Genomic DNA, 26,380 nt, shown 5'->3' on the forward strand with positions numbered 1-26,380 from the left:
GTCTTGATGTTTAAAGTTATTTAAATCTAGTTCCTTTTCTCTTGTCCCTTTTTAAAATACAAGCAGTCAACTGTCATAGTTTTACAACTGCAGAGCAGATCAGAAAAATAACTGAAGTGTAGTTGATTCTCTAAGTGAAAGTGTATAAAAATACATGGATTTAGAAGAGGACAACTACTTAGTAACAAAATAGCATAAAGTAATTAACGTATTTTTTGGTTTAAACCATGCTTCCCTTTGTTTTTGTGGAAATAACAGGTAAAACTATGGCTGACCCACAAGCTGGAACAAATCTTACCGTTTCTAACTGACCAAAAGTCTTCTGCAAAGACATGCCTTTACCCTGCAGTGGAAGAGGTCATCTCTTAGCAGTTAGAAGCTTAAGGCAGCAGCATGTAAACATGCAAGCGCTGCATCAGCTACCACCTTCAAAAAGTATAATTTTGGAGGTTTACTGTATCTTATATAATAAACTAGAACTGCAACTGCAGAAACGTGATCAATTGGTTTTTTGGGGAGGTTTTTTGTGTTTTTGGTTTTTTTTGTAATTATTACAAAATACCAGGAACTTAACACTAAATATAAGAATTCAGAAGTTAAAAAAAATATTAATATTTACCAGAGTTTTCAGCCAGCCTGAATTTCCCACAACAAAGATATCTTCTCCACTGTTTACGGACATTCTCCTTTGTTACACAATAGAAGATGAAAATGAAGAACCCTGCAAAGCAATAACATAAAAGATTGTTGCAGAATTCACTTTTACTACTTCCTAATGAACAATGCTTTGGTTTTCTTTAATTTCTTTTAAATTTCTAATAAAAAGTAACGACACCTTTCTTTTCTGAAAAAGTTTACAACTCTGAACATTGCAGAGCACTTTTTCCTTACATAGATTAGAGGAATCATACACACAATAGAAAAAACAACAAATACAACAAAATGCACAAAGTGCATAAAGTTTCCTTTTATCAAATAAAAAGGGGAAAAATCTATTGATCTTGAAATTTGCTTAATGCTTTTGAAAAAGAATTCAAAGCAATGTCAAAGAGAGGGTGTGATACCATGCTATCAGACTGTGAAGCTTTTTTAGCACATTGTGTGACACTGTTACATCCTTTATTAGCAGCTAACCTGCTACCACCAAAGCTACAAAATTTTGAGCACTCATCCAAAGAAAATAACTCATATCTAAAATAATAATAAATGGTGCCTCCTTTACTACAATTTCAATTTTACTAGAAGGGATGGTGCCCATCCCATCCCCTACCAGTGCCAGTGTCTTTGTCTACTTCTCATTTGCTACTAACTGACACAGGGTGGCATCCAACTTCCCCTGCTTAGAAGTTCATCACAATTGCCCCCCTTTAAGGGAAAGTGGCACTCAATCTTTACACAGTTTCCAATCTGCAATGGGAAACAGTTGCATTAAGTTTAGAATGAATAGTAAATAATAGTAAGTCAACACAGCAAATAGGGGAAAGTGTATGTATACACTGAACAGCAATTTTCACTGCTTTAGTCTCTCTGGGAAACCATCCAATCAGTCATCTAAGTGCCATTTAAGCAGAAGTTTGGATCCAAACTTCAGAAGGACAATTCAGGTATATTGTCAGGAGGACAGCTACAATCCCTCCTGTTTATATAAAAGTCTATGTGGCAACTCTGCTTTTGGATATGTCCAGCAGCACCCACCATTGCAAAAGTTTATGTTTTCATATCTACTTCTCATATATTCTTAAGTACTATATAGGCCATGCTTAAGAGTTGGGTCACTAACTTTCAAATGTTTCAGCCTTGCTTGTCTCAATGAGCCTTTGCTGAATGTCCAACCTCCCCCAGAAGCCTTAGGGGAACTGAAGAAATGCTACTCTTTTCACTACATGAACTGCATTATAATGTGAACACTTAAAGTAATTGAGTATTCAAAATTCATCTGTTTGTTAGTGGAAACACAGTCACTTCCAGGAATATCTGTTTTGCATACACTTTTTAAATGACAATATTTATACCATACCTATATAAATAGTATCTAGTTTTTCTGTACCTTATCATAACAAAACTGCAACTTAAGGTTACTGTAAAGCAGTATCATCTCATCTCTAATATAATTAACATGCTACTGCACATATCAAATTTAAATTTTTATTGCTGAATCAAGAAAGTGATGTTTCAAAATGTTTGGTTTGTTATATTATAGATGGGGAGCTGTTATGTGAGGGACAAACTTACCTTGCAAAGTGTTGAAAATAGTAAAGAGGTAAGTAAATACCTCATTTACTGTGAAGAAAGCAAACCCCCAAGTAATTCCCAACAAGAAGGTGAGGCCAGCAACACTCCTAAGGTCTTGGATACTGGTTTTCCTTTGAGCACCAAGTTGTTTTTTCTTTTTGATACGACAGAGCTGGATCAGCACAACAATGAACATGCTGATATTGATCAGGAATATCAGGCAGAAGTATCCCACAGCAGTAATATAGAAGACAATTCTATTTTTGATCCAGCAGCTAGAACAGAAGAGCAGTCTGTCAACTGTTATCAGAAACAGAAACTAAGTGAAATAAACATGAGACAAACTTGTAGTTTCTTCCATGCAAAGCATTTTTGCCTTTTACAAAAGAAGTTTGGGTTTTTTGGCCAAAGGATAGGAGCCTTCATAAAGGCAATAACCCTAAAACATGAGATACTGTAGAGTTGTACTATTTCAAAGCACTACAATTGCTTTCTTGCCTTTCCCCCCCTTTACTTTAAAGAAAAGCAATTTGTAGGACCTCCTTCCACTCCCCACCCTCACCTCCCCCAGAGCTCCTCCCTTTCACTCACAATTCATCAGGTCTGTTTATGAAAACCTTTCCAGTGGTAATAAGACCATAATTATCTGGTGATACTGCCAACACAATGGACACAACTATTGCTGGTAACCCTAAAAGATTATGAGAAAACACATACATAAAAATCCTAACAGAGGCAGTATTATGAGGACTTGAAATTATTATATTTTACTACAAAATCTACATATTGTTTCTGAAATTTGGCTGTTGAATTCTGCTGACTACTAGCTGTCTGAAAAATTGCAGCATTCAAACTGCTTAGGAGCACAACTTGCAAAGAAACAAGAGGAGTCCTTCACAGCCAGCTCCAAAACTTTCTGAATAAACCAACAAATACCATTAGTCTTCAAAGTGCTTCAAAATATCTTTTACAGCATAACTTATTTTCATTCTTATATATGTTTTAAGAAACAAATAGGAGATGAAAATCAGGCCCAGAATCTCTTCATCCTCTATCCAGTTAGATCTGGTTTTGCTACTTTTTGTTAGCAACAGTGCTATTCCAGAAATAGATCTGCTTATTGGCATTTACTCTCAAAACAATGGAAACATGCACATTCAAAACTGAAGGAAAATTCATTATCACTTTGAATTGCAGAAACTTCAGTTCTGCAGCTGGGGGCACTCCACACCTCAGAAAGGTGGAACATATAACATTTAATGACTGCCTAATTTTAATTTCTGACCTGTATCACATTCACTGAAATACTTGACAAGAAGAATTATCTATTTAGCATAAAAAAGGAAAAAAAAGATACATACCCCAACCAACAAGACAAAATTTAAGAATGTATTTCCGTACATAGGTGTTAAAGACTTTCACAAGGGCCAGATACATGTGGAAAGCTTCCAGGCCCATCCAGGTAAAGGAAACCAAGAGGAAATAGTGAAGAAATACTGCAACTGCAATGCATAGGCCTCGTGTATCATACAGTGCAATCCATGAGTCAAGGAGAAAAACTAAGTTGAGTAGAAGTAATGCAGCACACAGCTGAATAAGTATTTTGGAGGGGTAGTCTCTCCGAATTTTCCTAAAAGAAAGAAAAGAACATTCATGGGATGACATCAGCTGTCCATGGATTACTGGCTTACTTCCTCTCTTGCAGTCCTTGGCTTTCACAAATGCCAAGGGAAAAAAACCAAATTTTCATTCATATACAATGCTGCATGTGTTGCATTTATACATGGAGAGAAAAATTTACAACATACTTCCTAATTAACAGTCTGTATATATAAAGTTTTTTAGAGAAGGTTACATAAATACAAACAATCTTGGAGTCAAAGTGCTTAGTACCATGATTATTTTTTTTCCATTTTATGTTGGATTTCTTGTTACATTGCTACCCAAACCCAATAGGTTCTGTTCTTTATTGCTAAACTAGATCAAGCTTTTGACTGGGCATATAAAGCCTTGAGAGAGGCAAGTCCCAGTATTAGAATAATGAGAGAATAAAGAAAGAATACAAATGCTTTTAAAAATGCTAAAATTCTGTACTGCTTTTTTGTGTATTGTATCTTAAATACATTCCTTCACACTTCTATTATGATAATCCATTATAAAATACTTCAGAGTGCTACTTCTTCAATTCTTACTGCCTATAGCATCATGACAATTCACCTGTTGATGAGATTAACATTTCTGACGACTGAATCAACATCTTCCTGGTGAACTGGCCAAATCTGTGCATTATTTGTGGAGACAGAATCCATAACTATTGAAAAGGATTTCTCAGTGGAGACTATTAACAATCACAATTGAAGAATAATGGGGGCTCAGCTGAATAGGTACTTACTCAAAGGCTATGTAGGTCACAAGAGTAACAGAAAGAAAAATTGCAGAGAGGCCACAGCCTATATACGATATAAAAGTCAGTACCAATTCTTGTGTGGGATCCAGAGGAGTATTTCCATACAGGTCCTAGAACAGAAACAGAAGTTATTTTCAGAGAACAGGTTTATTTAATGGGAAAATATAAAGAAAAATTTAAAAAATCAAAACACATCTTTCCCTCTACACTTACAAATAAAGGACTCCATTCCTTTCATCATGGCTCTTATAAAAAGTTAGATGAGACAAAAAGCCAATCTAGTCTTGTAAAGAGCAGGGAGATGGGACTCTGTGATCCTTATGGGTCCCTTCCAACTTGAGATATTATTTTATAATTCTATGACCCTAATTGTGAAACCCCATTTGATTAAAAATCTGTTTTAAATTTGATTTCCTAAATTTGATTTCATAAATTTTATTTACAGTGTAAACAGCTGCCTAAATTAGAAATCTGCAGCACTTAAAGATTTTTTTTTCCCCCAGTGGAACCCATGGACTCCAATTCAACAAGGAGTTTAAGCATGTGCCTAACTGCATGGCTACCTGTACTAATACTAAAGTGAATAGAACCTGCGTATTATTTATTAGCTTGTATGGGCTTATTGGGTCTTCACTTGCTTAAGACAACTCAAGGTTAAATGTGTTCTTGAACAAGGGTAAGATTGCATAATTCTAAAAATAATTACCATCAAAACTGCAAAGCTTGTGAGATGGTTGCATGAACAGACTGTTTCATTTACTCTACTTTCTTTGACTGTGCAACCTTCATATGACCAGCCTCCATGTCCACCTGTTAAAAAAAGCAGCTTTGTTATTCATAGAAAGTTTCAATTATATTAACATGAATTAACATAGCTAAAACAGCATAGCATCTTGGGAGATCTCAAGTACTTACCATTTTTATTGAAGTCCCAAAAAACACATCTAACTGTTGAATTATCCTGTTTAGGAGTATAAACAAGAAAAAAATCAAGTTACTAAACTGTGAGTTTAGGATCAAATGATTTATGAATGATCTACAAAATTCAGGGAAGAATAAACATTGCATACAACAAATATGCCTTTTCTATGTGAACATTAAATAAATTTAGGTGCCTAAAAGGATTAAAAACTGCATGTAAAAATATGCTGAACAGAATTGAAGTCATCAGACAGGAGCTAGCTCTTGTGCTTATGCAAAGATTCTGTTCCTAGTAGAACCTCTTGAATGCTCTTTCAATGTCTTCCCACACCATACAAATTCTTGGGATTTCTCTTCCTTCCAGACTTTGTAACTTTTGAAGTCATGATCACACAGAAAAGGAAAAACCTTTTAATTTGCAAGTATTTGATCACTTCCTACTATCACAATGTTTACACATTTACACATAGATTTCCTCACACACATGCAAATTCTATAAATACCAGCAGCAATACACTATATTGCTATAAATACTAATACTTCTACAGTTCAAAACTTATTATTATGTCAAAACAAGTAAAGACACCACTGAGCCAGCTCCTGAAAAAGCTCCAGGTGAATTAGTGGAATCTTCACATTTTTCAGTTTATAACAATTGAATATTTAAAATTCTCTTAAGATATGAGATAGAAGACTTTAATCCTTGATGCTCCTTTCAGAAAGAGATCATGTGTAAGAATCCTGATACTTCCTGAATACTGACACAATCTTGTGTTTCAGTTCCCCTAAGAAAACAGATATATTATTTTCTGGCCAAACAGTACCCCCAAATGTCATGACTGCAGCATCTACCATAGCAACCCACAATTTCAGTCTTCCCTGTAAGAGCTTTTGTAGAAAAGCACTATTCTTTGTAGAATAAAACAGAAGAGTAAGTAAGAAAGATAAAAGCTGAATGAATTCATGATAGAGCAAAATTACCTTACACTACTTGAGAACCAAAATTTATACCAATGGCAAATAAGCAAACAGGAGTGATTTTTAAGGTCTGGGTGGAGATGAAATGTCCACTTTAGTAAAGCAGAACAAGTTGACCTGTATTCTTAGTCAAATGTTTGCACTACAACAACTTCAGTGGAGGCAACAAAACTGTACTTTAAGTCTGCCAAAATGGAAATTTTACCTGATTAGGCTTGATATTCTGCAAAATGACAGTAACATTTGTTGTTAAGTTACTAATAGTGAGGTTAGCAACACTTGATGATATAACACTGCTGATTAAAGATGCATTCTTCAAGGACAGATCCTGGAATGAGAAAAAAACTCCAGATTTTAAAATGTTAAAGGAAACAATACTAGAATGCAGCACCCACAAGCTCATTTACTATGTGGAGCAAGCACTAGACAAAAGTAATTATTTTTTAAGGCAGAAGTTTTAAAATATGTTTTATTCATATTTTGCTCTAAGCTTGAATTTAATATCCTTATGAATAGTGGGCAAAAAAATACCTGGAACACAGTGGTCTTTTTAAAGAAGTTGAATATAATTCTAGAAGCCAAGTCCAACTCTTCAGTGCGTAAATTTTTCAGCAATGATGGAGGAAGTCTAATGGATCCAAGATTATTTAAATTCTGAATTGGCTGAACTCCTAGAGAGATCTGAAAAATAAACACCAGGATTATGCTTTGTTTCAGTTTCTAAATAAATAAATAAATAATGACTTATTTTCAGTTTAAAACTTCAAAATAAATACCTCATTAATTAATGTCACAAACTCACTGCTGCTCTCATTCCTCTCCCACTCCAATGCATAAATAGCACTTATAGGACTGAAAAGGATTCATGCCATTTCAGGTAGGTCTGCCTACCACTGAAAATAATCTGCCTTTAACAATTTCCCTACAGGGACATAACACACCACTCTGTGTTTTGTATTGATCTGGAAAAGGTAAGGAGCAAAAACTCTGTGTAGCTTTAACTGTGTAGGGAGATCAACAGCTTGAAAGCCTGCAAAGAATTTTTATACCCTGTAGGGAGTATGTCAGAATTCAGAAAAAGTGAAAACAGCCATTATTTGTCAATACATTTTTATGTTCAGAAGGTTAAGTTTATATTCTTAGATAAGAATATAAACCCTAACTTTTTGATCATCTGGCAAAAATTACAAAAGTAAACTGGATAAGCTACAATTCAGGTACCTCAAGAGCTCAGTGATCTTATACTGTACAAAAAGAGATCTGAACTTTCACCCATTTTATGTGCTGCACATTTTATTTGCTGTGCTTACAGGCCAGGGAGCTTTGTTTAGTACAGAATCTCTCAACATTCCTGTCATACATTAGTCCTTTACATACAAATATCATCACCTCAGAGTTCCTGGGAGATGGGAAACATTAGCAGTACTGCAGAAAGAAATTCTCTGAGTATTGAAAGAATGGCTGTAATTAGAGTAACAGTGTGAACTCCCAAAGTGCCCCAACAATGTGATTTAACTCATCTGCTTAGACCAGCTCACTCTAAAATGTTGTTGATCATGCATCCCCTAAAAATTTTTGAGCATGAACCCCAGTATATACCTATCCATAAGTTACATATATGAATTACTTTACTAATATATTATGCAAGTTATAAAATATTTTTTAAAAAATAAGGAGATTAAAAATTACTTCTAAAAATGTATTTTTTTTATTTATTATAAAATATAAATATAAATGCATTTTCCTGCACTGCACTGGACTGTCGTGTGCACACCCTGGGGTACTCAAACCCCACTTTGGAGATCACTAGTGTAGACAGCCATCAAAGAAATCCTGAGTCAATTCCACAAAAGCACTCCTGTTGCTCTAGTTTGAGTGTTTCATTGCCAATGCCATGAAAGCAAAAATCATTCCTTAGCAAATATCTGTATGTCAGCACTAGCATCTCCTAATCATCTCACATTCATGCACTATATATATTGCTAAGAAATAGAAAAGAACTCAAATCTTAAACATTTATATAATTTTCAGTAACGGAAAAGTTCCAGTACTACATATGGCTTACGATACATTAAGCTATTTTCTTCTCTGAGGAGGCAGAATGTGTCAAAATTGGTCCAAAACTTTCCATCTCTCCTTGCTTAAGCCTCCAAGGCTGGTATTGTCCATTATTTTCTCTGTCAGGAGGGAGGTTTTGCATGAGATAAAGGGGATCCAACCAAACTTTCTAAGCACTTCTTTCTTGGTGAGATGCCATTAGTGAAAAATGTTCTGAGCATCATTATCCAAGCAACATATATAATAGCTCTTTTCTGGAGCCCTCTACAATTATTTCCTTCTAACAGATGAAGCCATCTGGCAACACTCCTTGACAAATTTCAGCACTGTCATGGTGGTTGAATAAATGATTCATAATTCAGGGGGCTTGAGGCAAAGTTATTCTGCCAAGCACTTTGTCCATTCTGGTGTTCTAGTTGTACTCTCTCCAACAGCTTATTAGTTCTGCCACTTTCTGCTAAGTCAGCTCTCTTTTACACCTATTTACACAGTTGAAAATTAAAGGAAAAACTGGAAGGGCTTAAAAAAAGTCTGAAACTAACATGAAGTAAAGATCCTGACATTGACATAAACAAACACCTGTTCCTCTAATTATAAAACCATAAACACTTTAAAATAAATGTTTGACAATTTGTAGGTATTGTAAGTATTTTGTAACCTGGAGATCAGCTGAGTCCTGGACAGCAAAAGACATTTGGTTGGAGCGGATTCTGTTGGTTTGGACAACTGCCAGAGCCAAGGAAGGGGAGACAAATTTAGCAGATGATGTTGATAAGTTTAGTTTTAAGCCAATATAGTCCACCAGCTTTATAATTCTGTTAAGAAAAAGCATACTTAGTATTACCAAGCACATACATCCAAACTTCTCAAGCAAGTTATGATTATGGAGCAATAATCTGAGTATAATGCAAAATGATCACTTATGATCATTTGACACCATAACACATATTTTTGTTATGGTGTCAACAAAAATACCCCACCATTTTCCATGGCATTATATTATAGTAAAGCTGGTAACATTAGAATGATAGTCCTTCCATTTTGAATAACTACATAAAAGAACAAGAAATATTCTTCTGAATTGTGATTATGAAAAAGTGAAACTTGCTGAAGCCAATTTTTCAAGACAGTAAATATAACACTCCTGTAATCTATTGCCAAATGACCTACCTGTTAGAAATTTGTGGTGGCAATGGCTGAGAAGCAGTGAGGATAGTGCTCACCTCACCAACCATCCTTTCTACATCTTTTGGCTCTATTTTTCCAGCTGCTAAATCATTTTCTATTTTGGACACGATTTGCTCAGCTGTGGCAATACTAATGGTGGTATGCACAGAAGTTATATTTGTGGTAGCTGAAAGGGTTTTTCCTGTGACAAATAAAAGTTAAACATTGTGTTCAACAAATGATGTAAGCTTGGAGAAGCAGAAAAATTAAACAGTTCTCTTGATTAAAAAATTGTATCACTACTCATAAGGGTTCTCAACAAGTCATGTAATTTCTCCCTATCAGCTACTTTGCAGACAGTGGTAATTTAAATCTCATGAAAACATAAAGCAAGCTTTCAAACGGACAACATGAAATTAATGTTTTATTGATTTCAAAGTTCCTCACATCAGACCGTTAATATATTAAATATATTTAATATATTAAATAACCTATTATTTTGAATTTTTAGCCACTGAATGCCTCAATGTAGAGTAAAATCAACATAGTGTCAGCAATTTGAAAAGAAGCTTGTGTAGAATTTTCATAAGAAAATACATAGCCCCTAAGAATATTCCCAGTCAATAACAATATTTTAAGGATGATCCAACATTACTGTGCAGTATTTTAAATATTAGGTTAGTTTTTTTAAAAAAATCTACCTTGCCCTCTGACTTAATTTCTTCTGTCCAAAAGACATTTGTTCTAATGGGAATTGAGCACTGTACCCACCTATGACAGTTACAAACAACAGTGTAGGGTGAGCACTAGGGTGAGCTATCACTCACCATGTCCAAAGGCATCAGAATTTATTTTAAAATACATCAAGTGAAAGTTGTCTCAGGGTTTTCACACAGAACAGAACGACAGAACCATTTAGGTTGAAAAAGATCTCTAAGATCAAGTCCAGCCTTTGACTAAACACCACCTTGTAAACTAGATCACAGCACTGAGTGCCATTCCAGTTGTTTCTTGAACATCTCCAGTGATGGTGACTCCACCACATCCCTGGGCAGCCCATTCCAATACTTAACAACCCTTCCAGAGAAGAAATTCTTCCTGATGTCCAACAACCTCCCTGGCACAGCTTGTGGCCATTGACACTGGTTGCCTGGGGGAAGAGGCTGACTCCCACCTGGCTGCAATCTCCTTTCAGGGAGTTGTACAATAAGGCCAATCCTGAGACTCCTCCAGGCCCTTTCCCTGCTCCCTTGCCCTTCTCTGGACTCGCTCCAGCACCTCAATGTCCTTCTTGTAGTGAGGGGTCCAGAAATGGACACGAGGTGTGAGGGGTGGCCTCACCAGCGCTGACTACAGAGGACAAACACTGCTCTGGTCCTGCTGGCCACACTATTGCGGACACAGGCCAGGATGCCACTGGCATTCTTGGCCTCCTAGGCACACCTGGCTCATGCTCAGCCACTGTCAGCCAGCACTACCGGGTCCTTTTCCTTGGGGCAGCTTTCAGACACTACTCCCCAAGCCTGGACTCTTCCCCAGGGTTGCTGTGACCCAAGTGTAGGACCCAGAATTTGGCCTTGTTGAGCCTTTCATACAGTTGGCCTCAGCCCATCAATCCAGCCTGTCCAGATCCCTCTGTAGAGCCTTCTTACCTTCCAGCAGATCAACACTCCCATCCAAAGTAATTCACAATAATTATAAGGACACCTCTCATATATATAACATTGTTTAATGAAGTTTAAAAGCAAATCCAGTATATGGCATTCAAACAAAAATAATTATTTACTTTTCATATTTACCTGGGTTCCCATGGCCATCAGCAGTAGAATGAGGACGAGAAGCTGAGACAGAACGGTTGACAGGACTAGCAGTAGGGGTCAAAGATATTGTGAAAGGAGTAAGGGGAACAATAGGTACTGTACTGACATTTCTGTGAGCAGATATAGGTTGGTTTGAAGCAGGTGGAATTTGTGCAACAGAATCGGTGATAGCCTCAAAGGGGCGATTTAAAATTGCAAGTTTGTGAGGCTTAGAAGAAGAAAGAGAAGGATGTTTAGTGTAACCTACAGAAGGAGAAAGTATTGTAACAGTCTTGTTTAGGTGTGAGGCATCAGATTTAATTGAGAAAGCAGTATTAGTGACAGATTTTGTTGCAGGTATGGGAACAGTGATGGATTTGTTGGAAGTTATGGAAGAAAAAGTTGGCATGGTAGGTTGAGCAAGAGACTCGGAAGAGGAGCGTGTAGTGGTAACACTGGTGGAAGGCATAGAGTTTTCAGAGAGAGGGCTTGTAAGGGGAGATGTGGAAAGAGTTCCAGAAAAATAAATTTCTGTGTATGGTGGGATCAGTGGTCTAAGTGTGGAGCTTTGTTTAGCAGAAAGCATAGTGGGGGGAATAAAAGAATTAGATTTGAGGAAAGTCTTTTTAGGGAGAGAAGGAGAATGAGGGGAAGGAACCCATATAAAATGAGGTGGCACTTGTATAGTACTGTAAAAGAAAAAAAGGTACAAAAATCCAGGTTAAGGTTAACATTTTTTCTATTTTAAAGAAAACAAGTTAGAGTAATATATATAAAAATTGTATGGATGTACTAATAATAATGTATATTTTAAAATCAATCAGATTGGATGTTTCATGCTCTAATACTTAGAAGGTTCTTACATTCTCTATTGCTGTAGTTGTTAACTAGCAAGTCTATAAACAAATACTACTACTGCCTTTGCTGCCTGCTCTGAGGGTGAGCTGTTGTTGAACACAAAAGCTAGATGCATCACAGAAAAAAATAAAAAAAGGGATAAGAAGGGAGGGAAGGGAAGGAGGCTGGAAAGAGGAAGGAGCTACACTGGAAAATGCCTGTCAGTTTTTTCTTGTGGAGTCCTTTCTGACTATTACACTGAAGCATGGAAGTTGACTCTAGCCATGTATTAGGAAATTTAGGAAATTAGCAAATCAAATTTTGTATTTATACTTACTACATTCGTAATTCTTCAGCAGTCAAGGAACAGTACTTCAGTGATGAACAGCAGCACTGATCTGAGATGACAAAGAAGCATTATCCTTAAGCATAAAAACTGCTAATACCATTAAGTAGAATATTTAACCATGTGTATAATGACTTTAAACAATAGTATGTACTGCATAATTTATTTTGAAGTTTGTTCTCAAACTAGTTTTGCAAAACAACAGAACTCTTGACCAGTCAGAATATTGCCATACCACCAGATTTTTGTTCAATGTCTGACAAGTTCAGATTTCTCTTTTTTTTTAAATTTTAAACAAACCAAAATGCAACAAAACAGCTTTTGAAACAGAGACAAATGGTATGAGCCAATACTCCATCCTGTCACAATATCCCTAAGAAAGGTTGGCTACTTAGCAACCCTTTCAATTGAGATTGTTATTTCAGCAAGACATTTATGTTCTCATCTTAATTTACACCTAATCCTTTCAAAGTATGCTCTATTAAAGTAGCTGGCAATTTTATACTAGAATATTTTAATAAGTTATTTCTATCTCATACACCCCCAAAAATCAGAAGGCTCCATTTTTAAGCAATTATATTGCTCAAAACCAAAAATATTTTGATCCAATGGTAACTATTTTGTCTTTTTAGTTACTTGAAGACCACATCTTTACATAAAATTGTGATGAGACTGTGTTTAAAGCACAACTTACCAAGTTGACTTATTTTTGCCTTTTGTGTTAAACTGCTTATATTCTCTCTCTCAGCCAGCTTCATTATGAAATTGCAATGTGAACTAAAAGAGAAGAAAAAAGCCTAAGACTCAAGAAGCAGAGTTGCCTCATCTTTCTAACAGAAGTAACACCAAATGCTAAATTAAAGCATATTAGTACAAATGCTAAGTGTGAAAGCACATTATTCCTAGGCTCTGTCAGATTTGGGCACATTTTTCAGGCACATAAACCACTATGCCAGGCTGATTAAAAGCACAATAATCAGTTTGTGGCACTTATTGTTCCTTCTCTCTACTGTGTCAATTCTTAAATGGAGTCCTTCCTGATCAATGTTGGTCATTAAAGAGTTGATAATTTTGTAAGGATAACAATGTAATCTCTGCTGTTAGTGTAAATATGCCAGTGTTCATGAAACCTCCACCACCAGAGGAAGCCAGCATTCTCTCTTGACTTTAGAGAGAACTTCAGTGACCCATTCCAGTATGTAACTCCATCCTTACAACTGCAGTTCGAGGACTTGAAGCCCTGCCTAAACTAGGGAACTTCCAGGAAATCTTTTATATTCAGCAAATGCAAACATAGAGATGAATGAAAAGGTTTCTTTCCAGCTCTTAAGAATTAAATGATTACTCTAGCAACTGCCAGTATATGACATGAAGGGGTGATCTGACTACTTTCTATTTTATTTGAGGGTTTTGGACGTTTCTTTCATCCTAATCCAGGAAAATAAAGTCCAGATTCAAGTATTTGGGGAAATCAAGTTTCATTTTGTTTTAGAATACAGCATTTCCAAGCTGATAATTTTAAAGAATGATCTAATGGTGAGTAGCGATTAAACTGAGATATCATCTACTTTTAAGGGTTTCTAGGATCACCTCTCTGGAGCAGCTTTGCCATTCTGATCATCCATGGTTTCCAGACTCTGAACTGTTTACTTCCTCAGGCTCCCCCTACCCCAAGGATGGCTGGTTCCCCAAGCTGAAGAGCAGCAACTTGGGATGCCTCAAGTAAATCCCTCATAAAGATTGCAGTGCATTCACAGGTTCTGGAATCCTGGTGCTCCCAGTTACATGACTCAGGTAATATCAAGGTGCAGAAGAAATATGGCAGGGAAGCCTGAGCTTCAGCAGAAGACTAATGAGAAGCAACACATTTGGGTTAAATGAAATCAGCAAATTCTAAAAGGCTTTTTCAAAATCACTAATGCCAGGACAATAATCAGAAATGAGAATTTCTTTGTTAACCTATACATATTTCTCCAGCCTGTTTCTTGAACTTCTGAACTTCCTAGAGAGTTTGTCGTTTTCTTCTGCTAAAGAGCCATGCATACTTCACATATCACAAGACGATATATGAGCTTTTAAATATTTTTTCTTTAAAAATTTAAAAACAAACCTCTGGTTTTCTGCACTGCATTCCATAACAGAGGACTGTAATGACAAATGAAAACAGAAAAAAAAAAGGTTTATAAGGAGAAATCAGGACTGACGCTTTATCAGAAGTAAGTTGGAAAAAAGTTTTCCAGAGAGTAACAACAATCAATAATCTTACCTCACTTACTGCTCGCAAGGTTTTGTTGAACTCTGAAATGCTTTAAAATAAAATATTACTGTTAGGGAGGATTTTTAGTTATGTTTCTAAAAACAATTACAACAATTTAATTTAAAAAACAATTACAGAGAAAAAAACATTTTTCCAGTTAATCAATGATTTTTTAAAGTCAGGCCAGTTGTACTACTGTAAAACCTCCAGCATTAAACATTTTAAGAGCTGACTTTTATTAGTCACTACACAAACCAAATTTAAACCTCTGTCATCACATTTGAACATCAACCCATTGTAAAGGTTATTTACAGAATAAGAGCAGAAGATAAATCTTAATGCTCCCTTTTGCCAAGCATTACTTGGAATACAATTCTAAATTTATACTCAAAACCACAGAAACAGAATGAGTAAGAAATACAGATTTCTTCTATAAACAAAATTTCTTGGCCAACCACATCTTTTGGTTTTCAGGGTAAGTTTAGGAAATATTCACTCATTCAAACCTCTCCTTAAAAAGACTGGGAAAGAAAAAATGAAACAAAAAAAACCCCATAGATATGACTTCAAGAATATTTATTAAAGAACGTGCAGCTAGGAAAGTTCTCTTCATCATTTCCTACCAGATAAACTGAATTCTTAAATTATAACAAACATTTGGTGCACCAGTTTTTAAAAGAAACTCCAGTGGTACATAAACTAATTAAGAGTATTCTAACCAGTATGAACTTTATGTTAAAGAGCAAGCACTTAGAAATTTTGAAATTTTTAATGTGCAGGAATAACACTAAGTCCACTCAACACATGGAAGGTCTCACTTCATCTTTTTCAAATATAATAAAGATTTCAATTCTTATTCAGAATTACTCACCTCAGTTCTTGTGGGGTATGTGCTGGAATTTCAATGAATTTTTTTACTTGATTGTGGGTGGTTATGTTATTAATCTGTTAGGAAAAAAGATCCCACAGCTAAGTACAACCAGTAATTTTTAGCCTTAAAAGAAAATTGTTCATTTCACACATTTTCATAGGCTGAAATTACAAAGATAAGAAGCATGTTTTCTCATGAATACACTGCAACAAGTATTTACCACGACATTGTTGTCACAATTTATTGAAGGAATTGTTGATCTAGTATAGATCACACCCCAAAATCTTTGTGAAAGATAGGGGCAAAAGGACAGTAAACTCCTCATGTCTTATGCCGGAGAAAGAGGAGTTTGGCTTAGTTTGCAACAAAGACAGCTTACTCCAGACACTGAATGGATTTTCTAACTCTAAGTGCAACAACGGGGCAAGCTTCATAAATGACATAAATAACAGATGACAGAATACTGGCAGTGAGAAGTCAAGAACTGTAGTGAAAGACATGATAAAACTGAGCTAAACAAGTATGACCTAGCATTGGGGTCTGGGGATACAGTGAGGTTTACCTAAGAGCCCTTTCTTTCTATAGATGTATTCTTTGTATTCTTAAAGGGATTAAGCATTACTGGTTATTTTTACATTTTGTGCAAACAGAAAGGGCCATGAGGAAAAACATCATCTAACATACATGGCATTGACTTCCCCTAAGAAATATTCTTCTAAAAAGCAAGAGTTTCAAGAGATGGAAACCAGTTTTACCAGAAGCTGCAGGTGTAATGTTACCATGCCAGGACAGTTTCAGTAGGCATTATCACCACTGAAACACAACAGAATGTGGAGGTGGCTTTGGCCAGGGGCATATCCCTGCCCAAACCTGATACCCCATGTGCAGCAGCTCTTCTCTGTGCTAACACTGCTGACTGTTCTCATGCTTTCAGGGACTGGCATGTGAAATCTCAGGCTGAGGGCCGACAGGGAAGTGTAGGATAAAGATACAAGGTCCTTCGTTTTTCCTCCCCTCAGTTTCCATCTGTAACAACTAAAAATTCTCATCCTCATATTATTACCTTTACTGGGTCATCTATATGGTCCTTGCCATGCATGACACAACCTCTCTTGTGTTGTATAAATGGACACACTCATGTCACATAAGCCTACTGCAAAATTAATAACTCAGTAACCACAAGCCAAAAACCAGAATGATCATGCAAAAGCATAATTGAAAAAGTACACAAAAAGCCACAGCCATATGAAAATCTCAGTATGAATTATTCAAGGATACAATCCAACTTTAATTGTACCCAAATAGTTGCCATGTAGTGATGCTCATCTTCCAAATGCAAGTGCCTAAAGTCATCTCCAGAGGAAGATCTTGTGTGTCTAAATGTAAATTCTTGAGATTACCCAGGGCTTCCCCCTCCTCTCAGTGGCTATGTAGAGAATATAGGTCCTTACTGTAGGAAGGTTACTTAGCTGGATTTTTAAAATTCAGCCGCAAAGCAGCTATTTAAAACAGAGCTGTTCCATTCACTGCAAATAGTATCTTGTACTGCAAACACAGCAAGAATCTACTTATTTAAAGTGTAGACAAAGAAATTCACTTCAACCTTCCTTACCATAAAGTTTTAGAAGAAAGAATACTTACTATTTCTACATTTAGTGATGCATTACTTTCTTCACTTGCCCGAAGTTTCACCTTGCCCACATAGAAAACTAAAACCAAAAGTAAAAAAGTTAGGGAAAATCGATGTTAAAACACACAATGTAAAATTTTTTTGAGAATTGCAAAATTTACTGTCTTGTGTTTTGATACAAGGGAAATAAGAACACTTGCACTAGCTTATCTACTTTTGCAATTTTTCTTCCATCTTTTCACCTATTTCAACAAATGAACTAGTCCAACAGCTTCATTATTTTCCATATATTCCTTCCAGGTAATCTTTTCCCAAAACAGAAAAACTGCACTTCGTATTACTATAAATAGAACTCCTTAGCTTACTTGTTTCTTGGGGTTTTTTTCACAATTCTTATGTGCAATGGTGTGCTATTGATGAGAAACCAAAAATCAAGAGTACAAGAGTCTAAACACTTCTTAACCTCCCCACCTTTAATATTTTTTGAATTAATATAAAATCTCTTTAAATTTACAAGGAAATTTATTACAGAACTAGCTTTTACATGGCAAGTAAACACTGCTTCATTACTCAGTGTATAAAATAGCTGGATAATATTTTATGTAAAAAAAGGGAAAAGAAAACCACTAACCTGAATAGTTACAGGCACGTGTTATGTTGCATACAATGGTTTCTCCTGCTATAGATTTGTTGGGGGAAAAAACCAAACAACTACTGATTAAAAAACTTCAACCTAAATATAATCACACAACATAATTCAATATAAGTATTTACAATCATTCCAGTGTTTGAAATTTATCTTCTGGAAGTACTTGACATATTTTCTAGGCTTCAACTCTCTAAGCACTTACCATGACATTTTCCAAGTCTTAGTATTCAGAAATATGCTGCCTTTGATTAATTAATGGTGAATAATTTTCTGCAACAGTTTTGACAGAAGACTTATATGCAAGGGGTCACAATTTTTTAAAAAAAATTTAAATAGAAATGAAAACCAGCATAAAATTAATAGGCTCTTTAATTATCACATAATTCAATCACTAGGCAGCCTATTATCTTCTTCTGAGGCCCCTACAATGGCTCCATATGATAGCACAAAGCTAAAACTGTTCTACCTGATGGAATTCAAGCTATGATGACAGCAACCATGTACACTCTTATCTAGCAGAACATGCCTTCATGTAGTTACAGCAAGCTTTTGGGTGCTCCATATTTTCCATATTTTTAATACAACCTACACTGCTGAGAAATAACACTGTTCCTAAATTAGGGTACTGTAAACAGACCACTCTGTTGTAATTTCAAAATAAAGCACTGGAAAGATATTTGCATCCAAGACAAAACTCCTACACTTGTTCATTAAAAGAACTTCCCTCACTTAAGCAGATGGATTGGCCTCCATTAACAGAAAAAACAAAATTCTATTTTTTCTGCTGTTATCATTAGTTAGTACCAAATGAGAAGGGAATTTTTTTCACCTTCCCTGTGGTGCAAACATGTGACTATAAAAGTTTGCTGCTTTATTAATTTTATCACTATCAATAAATCAGCCACCAGAGGTTACAGACTGTAAGCTGGTGGCAATATTCAAATTGTTAGGGGAAAAAAATTCAGATAGCAGTTTAGAATCAAATAAATTTAATGGTTGGACTTGATTATCTTAGAGGTATTTTCCAACCTTAACAATTCTATGATCCTAAATTTGCCTTGCCTTTTGTTGGCAGTGAAATAGTTACAAAACTTGTATACTGCCTTTTTTAAACAATCCTTAAAAAGTAAAGTGCTCATAAAGAACTGATAAACAATAATCAAATGTCAATATAAAAAATTGTCAAAATTATTTACTACATAGATAACACCTTATAAAAACCCAACACAAAATCTGAAAATGCCACAAATTATTGACATCAGCTCCTTTTTCCATGCAAAGTACCCATTTGTGTGACCCCCAGTCTTAAGATCTCTGCATGCCACCAAAATGCAAAAAAATAGATTAGCAGTGTGGAGGATAAAATACTGATCAAAGATCACTAGGGCTTCCAGTCCCCTGAAAGCATCAGATAACACAGCTGCAATGTTTCTGCAGGTCGTGTTCACACAGTCAAACTATCCTTGCCATTAAGGCTCCAAGGCAGTTCTTCTTCCCCTTGCACTTACTCAGGGCAAATCCACTGTAATGGGGCTACTGAGCTTCTATGTGGATAATTAAAAAATACAATTCAGTCTATTCCTAGTCCTACTGGGCCTGCCCTGAGGTCAAATACAATGACTGTATTCAGATTGCTTCAATCTCCTAAAGGTATGAAGATTTTTTTTAAGCAAGCATGGTCCCTGAGATTGTGGTTCTTACATTTTTGTGGTAAACTACTGCTCTGACTTACAAAATAACCAAACTCTTCTACATGCAGCCCTTTAGACAAACACTGCCTTCAACCAGACATTAATGTGAGCTAAGGCAGACTGTTAACATGACAAACCACAATACCAAGTAAAAAGCATACTAAAAACATTTGGGAGCAAACTTCCTGAATTCACACACACTTAAAATTTGAGATCGAGATGCACAAAAATGTTATCAGTGGATCAGTGGTGACAGATGAACCCTACCTGGTGTGATGGTGGAGTAGTAATAATCTGTTGTTGTAAGGGCTTCTGTTACCAAAAAAAAAAAAAAAGTCAAGATTTTTCACATTTTAATTTTGAAAAAACCCATGCAATACAAATACACATATCACAAAAACAAATTCTTATTTCTATTTCAGACTCTGTCTTTCCAGGAAAGGTGTAAACACCTGACATTATTTAAGAAAATGAAGTTACTTTCAGTGAGGGAAATGCAAAAGCAGCAAGTGGAGTAAGACCCATCCAATTAAGTGTTTGTATCCCCATCTGAGCCTGTGACTCCTGGCACCCAGTTGGTCAGAGGAGAAAGTCGTGCTTTTAAAGTGATTCCTATTTATCCTATTCTACATGGGCACTTCAGCATAGGAGGAATCCTGTTCTAAAAATGTGTTTTTCAATGAACAATGAAGAACAGCAGGATGCCCAGGTGCTATAAAGGCATGGAGGAACTCATACTGATATGGAATGAAACTACTCCTCGTTTCAAATGGGAAAATCAGGAAAGGAAGGGGTAATGAGTTCTTCTGATCTAGTCTGTTCTGATCCTATTTGACAACTCCTTGCAAGTACATATGTAAGTGTCTTCAAGGAATGATCTGCCCTGTTTGGGTTTTGGTAAGCAATACAATATTTTGAATGAAAAAGAAAGGTTTACAACTCAGTTAAATGCACCTCAGCTGTAATCATGCAGACTTAAAATAGAAATTGCAGATAAATACAAATTTTAAAAACATGAAAGAAAATAATTTGGAATAAACAAATCCTAGTTACTAAAAAAATAACAACAAAAAAGCAACAAACATGAATGCAACTAACACCTGCCTTGAAACCTTACTCTCTTCATGCAAATTCTCACCTGTACTTTGTGTAGTCTCCTCTGAAGACATATCTGAAATAGAAGAATTCAGAACAGTAAAATCTATTAAAAAAATAAAACAAGAAAAGCCCAAAAGCCTAAATCCAGCAAAGCCTAAACAAGAGAAATATTAATAATATCTTGTCTGAAGAATTAATAGGATAGATGATAAAAGTAACAATAGAGAATTCTAGGGGAAAAAAGAAGCAAAAAATTGTACTAAGAAAGTATTCTACTTCTATGAATATTGGAGAAAAAAGATCAAGTCTGCAAGATTTGAACAGAAACTGAATATTATTTATCTAAATTTCATCTTAAGAACAATTGCAAAGCTTGTTAGGAGTGTTCACATTATTTCAATACTAATAATTGAAACAATGTTCATGTTCATTCAAATAATCTGGGTATCTGAATACAGCCAGCTGGGAATAAAATTTTCCTCAGATAAGTTCCTTTTACTGGTTTCATTCTTTCAGAAGATGCAGATGAATTTCTGCATATCCAACTGCAATAACTGCTTAACCTCAAGTACCTTTTCCTGATTAACTCACAACATTCATAAGCAGAGATGACTCACTGGGTTTGGCAAACAGTGTCTCCAAAAACCTGGTTTTGTCAATAACCATAGATAAATAAAGTAATGATGCAAAGCTCTTTTCAGCTGCATCAAAAGGAGAAAAAAAAAAATCAAATAACAACAATAGATGAAAATTTAAAGGGCTGTGCTTAGTCAGAATATTTTAGGTGTCAGCACAGGAATACAAAGTGGTTAGAAGACCACTTTATATCACTTCAATATGACAACTTAATGATTTTTTTAAATGGACCAGAGGAGATCCACAACAAAAGAAGAAATTTTCTGAGGCAACTAACAAGTAGTCAAAATATGAGCAGAATGAAAACTAAGTGCTGGTTTCACCTGTATTACTCGACCTAGTGTATACCACACAAATATTGAATGTGATGCAGTTGTTAAAGACAAATCATTCCCAAAGAGAGACTGTATCTGTAAAATAACAAGATTATGTGTGTTTGCATCTGTATTATTTCTTTTATCCAGAGCACTCACTCTGTTTGCATCTGTATTATTTCTTTTATCCAGAGCACTAACTCTATGTCAGTATACATTAAGCAAGAAAGGAACTGGCTTTCACACAGGTTATTTCTGTGTGTCTCATTCTTAATTTTTTAAAATGCTTTCATAGATGATCCTTATCACCTCTGGTTCCAGAAGTTGTTAGAGCCTCTGGTGTGTGTGTAGTGTAATGCACTGCATGAAATGCCACCTGCTAGGGTGAGAGGAGATGTAAAGGAGCTCTCACTGCAGTGTTCCTCCTCTGCCATCTCTGCAAACTCTTCACTGTTTGATCCTACCTTCATTACAATGTAGAATGAAACAAGTAATTTAAAATGAAAATATTTTAATTTTGGAACTCTATTTCATCACAACCTTTCTGCGCTACCTCAAATAAAAGCAGATTTCATTTACCCAAGAGGATATAACAAAAATTGGAAAAATCAGTAAAGTCCTGATTTTCTTACCAAAAATTGTCGTTGTAGCTGATTCTTCAGAATCTGTGAATTTTAGATCAGATTAAAAAAAAAAAAGACCATTATGAAGTTTCAGACACATACATTATCATCCTCAGCAGGCTTTTCTTATATTATCAAAAGTTTACTGCATTCACCAGAAGAGGGCAACACCTGCTCTTTCAGAACAACACTTCCAGGTTGTCAAAAAAGGCAGATGAAACAATCTCCGGTAAAAAAAAAGTCACAATTTTATGCACTCAAACAGAATTCGATGCAGGACATTTTTAATTTTTTTTTTTAGAAATACTGGACAGTTTAAATTGTATAATGTTGCAAAACCACAACTGTATCATGTTAAAGACCCAAGATATGTGCCACACTAGCCTGAAAGCCACAGGCTTATCCTGAGTGTTTTGCTAATTCTGGGAATGGGAATCAAACATACACAGCAAGACGGCTCTAGCTGGGTATGAAGAACTATTCTCAGACTTTTTAATAATAACAATTAGACTTGCCACTTAAAATTTATCCCATTCATATGGATTCTCTTTTCTATCCTGCAAAAAGCAGTGATTAAAAAAAAAAACCAACTAATTAATTTCAAGTTTGACTCTCTGATTTGAACAGGAACCAGCCAAATATTTATATAGCAAACACTAGCTATCAGATTTTTATATTGTTACAGTCAGTATTTTGATCAAAAAGAAATTAGGAAATTTGATATCTTGTTCACATAGCAACTTTAAAGTTGTCCTTTTTAGTCACTGGGTGGTTTTTGATACTGTCAGAGACAAGTCAAGTTACAGGTCACAGTTATCACAGAAATATAATCTAAAGAACAGCTGGATGTAAACATGAAGCACTATTTAAAAATATATTTAAGGTGTTTCAACATCTCTCAAAGGCCAAAAGTCTTCTTATATGTTACTTACAATAAACAAATTTTACTGTAAAGCTTTTCCTACTGCTGCAGAAGACTTAAATAAGAGATACCAAAAGTCCCTGAAGAAAACTAGATTTTTTAAAATTAAAAATAGTAAACAAGGATTTTCTGAAATGCTAAACATTCGTGAATTCATTGCTCCAGTAAAACTATTTTGCTTGCCTTACTGAAAACTGGTAATAGCTTCTTTCCAAAGGATAAATGTGAATACAATTTCTGTAATGAAGGGAGAATCAGAATCATCTCAGTGACTTCATTTTCATTTTCTCTGGAAAATTACTGATGCTATTCGCAACACAAAATTAGCTAAGAAGACACAAGGATGATATGGAATATTAATTTGCTAATGTTTGCATATGCTTAACGATTTCCAAGAATTAAAAAGTATCAGCAGCAGCAATTGTACTCTACACTTTCTAAAACAGAAGAACAATGGGGCAAAATCCTGCAGAACCCCAACATACCTGTCATTCTTCTGCTAGGCAGTGTAGCAGTAGTTTCAACTGCAAAATAAGAAGAATTTTTTAGGAACAGAAGATTTTGTATGTATTTGTACACATGCATACACAAACTTTTTAAAACACAACCATTTTAGATGTGGTATTCACCTCACTTCAAAATGGTTTGCAAAACTACTTTGCATCCATTGAGAGTTATGTGTCAAGACTTTTTGAAAGCTGGAAGTTGAACACTTTTGAGTTCAGTTTTTTCCTCAGCTCAACTTTTTATACTTATGGAAGACACAGATTAGGCCATAAGCTTTGCCACTTCCATTGCCAGTGTTTTCAGAGGCCTATTGAGCACATTTGCTTGAGTGAAGATGAAGAGGACTAAAAGATCATCAGCTAAAAATGTAACGTGACATCATGATGTGCATGCACATCATATATAAATACTCATATGTCCAAAGTTGCACCACCAAAGAGCGTCTACACAGTGAAAGATCAGGCTGCCAGAAAGGAAGCAGCTCAGGTGGATGTGGGCTGGGATGAAAAGGTGGGCTATTTCCAGCTCAATGGGCCCACCAAACATGTCCCCAGGGACACCCAGGGAGAGATGCAACACACAGATGGGTTCTTGATCCATCAACTCTTGTTTGATCCAAGGGGGTGGATGTGACAGTTGAGGCCATGACACTTATGAATGTGAAACATGATGTCATCAAGTGAGCAAAATGACTAAAGCCTCCCTGGAATAAAGGTGGTGGCTGGGCTATAAGTGAGGAGGCCCAGCAGATCAATTAAGCCACACCACTGCAGGGAACCTGCCACCAAAGCAAGTGCTATGTGCTTCCTGTGGTGGAGGAAAAGTGGCAGACAGCTCCAAATGTTCCCTGCAGCCTGTCACTGCTCAAAACACCATTGTGGGCCTTGAAAAAGAAGTGCTAACACAGCATCACCTATACTTAAAGCACTGTTACCTATTTCAGCACCTTTAATAGGTGAGACCCTGTCTGGGCAAGGAGGAAGAAAAGCTCCTCTCAAGTCACTGAACCTGGTGGGACACTAAGCACAGTCAGGATTCAAGCCCAAGGGTAGCAGAAGAAGGGAGAGATTCTCTCCAAATTGCAGGAGTAGGTGGACAGTTTCTCCACAGGTAATGCCTTGATATCTGGCCAGTCCATCACTGCCCATCACACTGGTGGGCACTAAACTGTGCCACACAGCCCACGTGCAACTGGCACTCCCCAGATCCTTGGAGTCATCCCTGCTGTCCATGTTGCTGTAGATTACCTCCACCACTGCTAATGCCCTCAGATACTGACACCTTCCTTCTTCCATCAGTGGTCAGTGCTGGTGCACTTGCACCTGCAGTCAACACAACCATCCTCAAACTCTGAATCTAGTCATGCAAGCTGAAATCTCTGTGGGACCTCCAGTAACAAATCACTTGGAGAAAGTGCCCCAAGAGAACAAATTCCTAGGCAGCAAGGTATGCAGGACAATTTGGGCAGGTGCTACAGCAGTATTCACCTCTGATGGCATTTGGCTGTTGCACCCAAACAGCCAAGGAATCCTGGTGAGAAGGCAGACCACTTGCAGGAGGGATGTCTTGCTTACACCAAAGACAGGGACTTTTGGCACCGTGTTGGGTCCTGGCATACACATACCAGGCCTGTGTCCCACACTCTGGAAGGGGCAATAGGATCTCTGGATGTAAGGAAAAACAAATGGATGCTGCAGCAGAATCAGAGATACAGCCCTAACCATAACAGTCAAGGGGGAGCTATGGAAGTGGAGGATGATCCTGTTAGGGAAGGAGGAAGAAGATCCTCTGGAGGTGATGTAGGAAGACAACTCAGAAGAGGCAGCCTGTTCATAAGAACAGGAGAAGCAAATGACAGAAATCATAAATGAGACAGAAAATTAACCAGTCCCTATTCCTGAGCAAGGTGTGAGATGCACAAAGCAGACAGCTGCAGCCAGGTAAGCAGGTTGCTGTCTGGCTACCCCAATGCTGGGATACTGGGACCAATGACCTGAAGTCAGAGACAACGTGAGAGCTTGACAAGATGAAAAAAGTCAGTTCATTTTTGTTGAATGTCATACAAGCATGAAGCTAAAAGCAGCAACTCTAAAAAACATGGCAGGATGAATACATGGAAATTGAATTAATTGCACTACAGTTTTTTAGGAGTTTTCTATGAAACTTAGTTTTAGTTAATTTACATCCTGAGTAGAAATTTTCCTATGTAGAAGAAAGAGACAGAGAAGCAAAATTCTTAGTAAATTAATACATACTGATTAGGTTAAAGTGTAAGTAAAAATTCACACCTTTATACACATCAATCTACTGAATTTAAACTCCTTCAGTAAAGATAAAACAAAGTTACATCAAACATCTCTTTTGAGACAACTAGGATTCTACCTACAGAGAAGTAAAATTGCTCTTTTTCACAACTAGAACTGTGTAAACTTGATAG

General features: G+C 36.2%; 1 protein-coding gene across 3 annotated transcripts in view; it reads right to left on the reverse strand.

Annotated features, from left to right (window-relative positions):
• The window catches only part of ADGRG2 (adhesion G protein-coupled receptor G2), a 58,815-nt gene that overhangs the window by 5,282 nt on the left and 27,153 nt on the right, over positions 1-26,380 (reverse strand). For 2 of the 3 annotated variants that reach the window (XM_059466552.1, XM_059466550.1), the window contains exons 4-26: positions 23,922-23,960; positions 22,524-22,556; positions 20,982-21,014; positions 20,111-20,155; positions 18,135-18,182; positions 17,515-17,582; positions 15,874-15,947; positions 15,012-15,051; positions 14,856-14,890; positions 13,440-13,522; positions 12,737-12,797; positions 11,563-12,251; positions 9,767-9,965; positions 9,255-9,411; positions 7,070-7,219; positions 6,744-6,866; positions 5,555-5,600; positions 5,346-5,449; positions 4,625-4,749; positions 3,594-3,862; positions 2,824-2,923; positions 2,233-2,507; positions 620-721 (exon numbers count right to left, since the gene is read on the reverse strand). In XM_059466552.1, the coding sequence (XP_059322535.1) occupies positions 620-721; positions 2,233-2,507; positions 2,824-2,923; positions 3,594-3,862; positions 4,625-4,749; positions 5,346-5,449; positions 5,555-5,600; positions 6,744-6,866; positions 7,070-7,219; positions 9,255-9,411; positions 9,767-9,965; positions 11,563-12,251; positions 12,737-12,797; positions 13,440-13,522; positions 14,856-14,890; positions 15,012-15,051; positions 15,874-15,947; positions 17,515-17,582; positions 18,135-18,182; positions 20,111-20,155; positions 20,982-21,014; positions 22,524-22,556; positions 23,922-23,960 (2,898 nt within the window). The remainder of the gene's footprint in view (positions 1-619; positions 722-2,232; positions 2,508-2,823; positions 2,924-3,593; positions 3,863-4,624; positions 4,750-5,345; positions 5,450-5,554; positions 5,601-6,743; positions 6,867-7,069; positions 7,220-9,254; positions 9,412-9,766; positions 9,966-11,562; positions 12,252-12,736; positions 12,798-13,439; positions 13,523-14,855; positions 14,891-15,011; positions 15,052-15,873; positions 15,948-17,514; positions 17,583-18,134; positions 18,183-20,110; positions 20,156-20,981; positions 21,015-22,523; positions 22,557-23,921; positions 23,961-26,380) is intronic. The other variant, XM_059466551.1, reaches the window with a different exon arrangement.

This window comes from Ammospiza nelsoni, chromosome 2 (genome assembly GCF_027579445.1).
Source record: "Ammospiza nelsoni isolate bAmmNel1 chromosome 2, bAmmNel1.pri, whole genome shotgun sequence".
NCBI classification, from domain to species: domain Eukaryota; kingdom Metazoa; phylum Chordata; class Aves; order Passeriformes; family Passerellidae; genus Ammospiza; species Ammospiza nelsoni.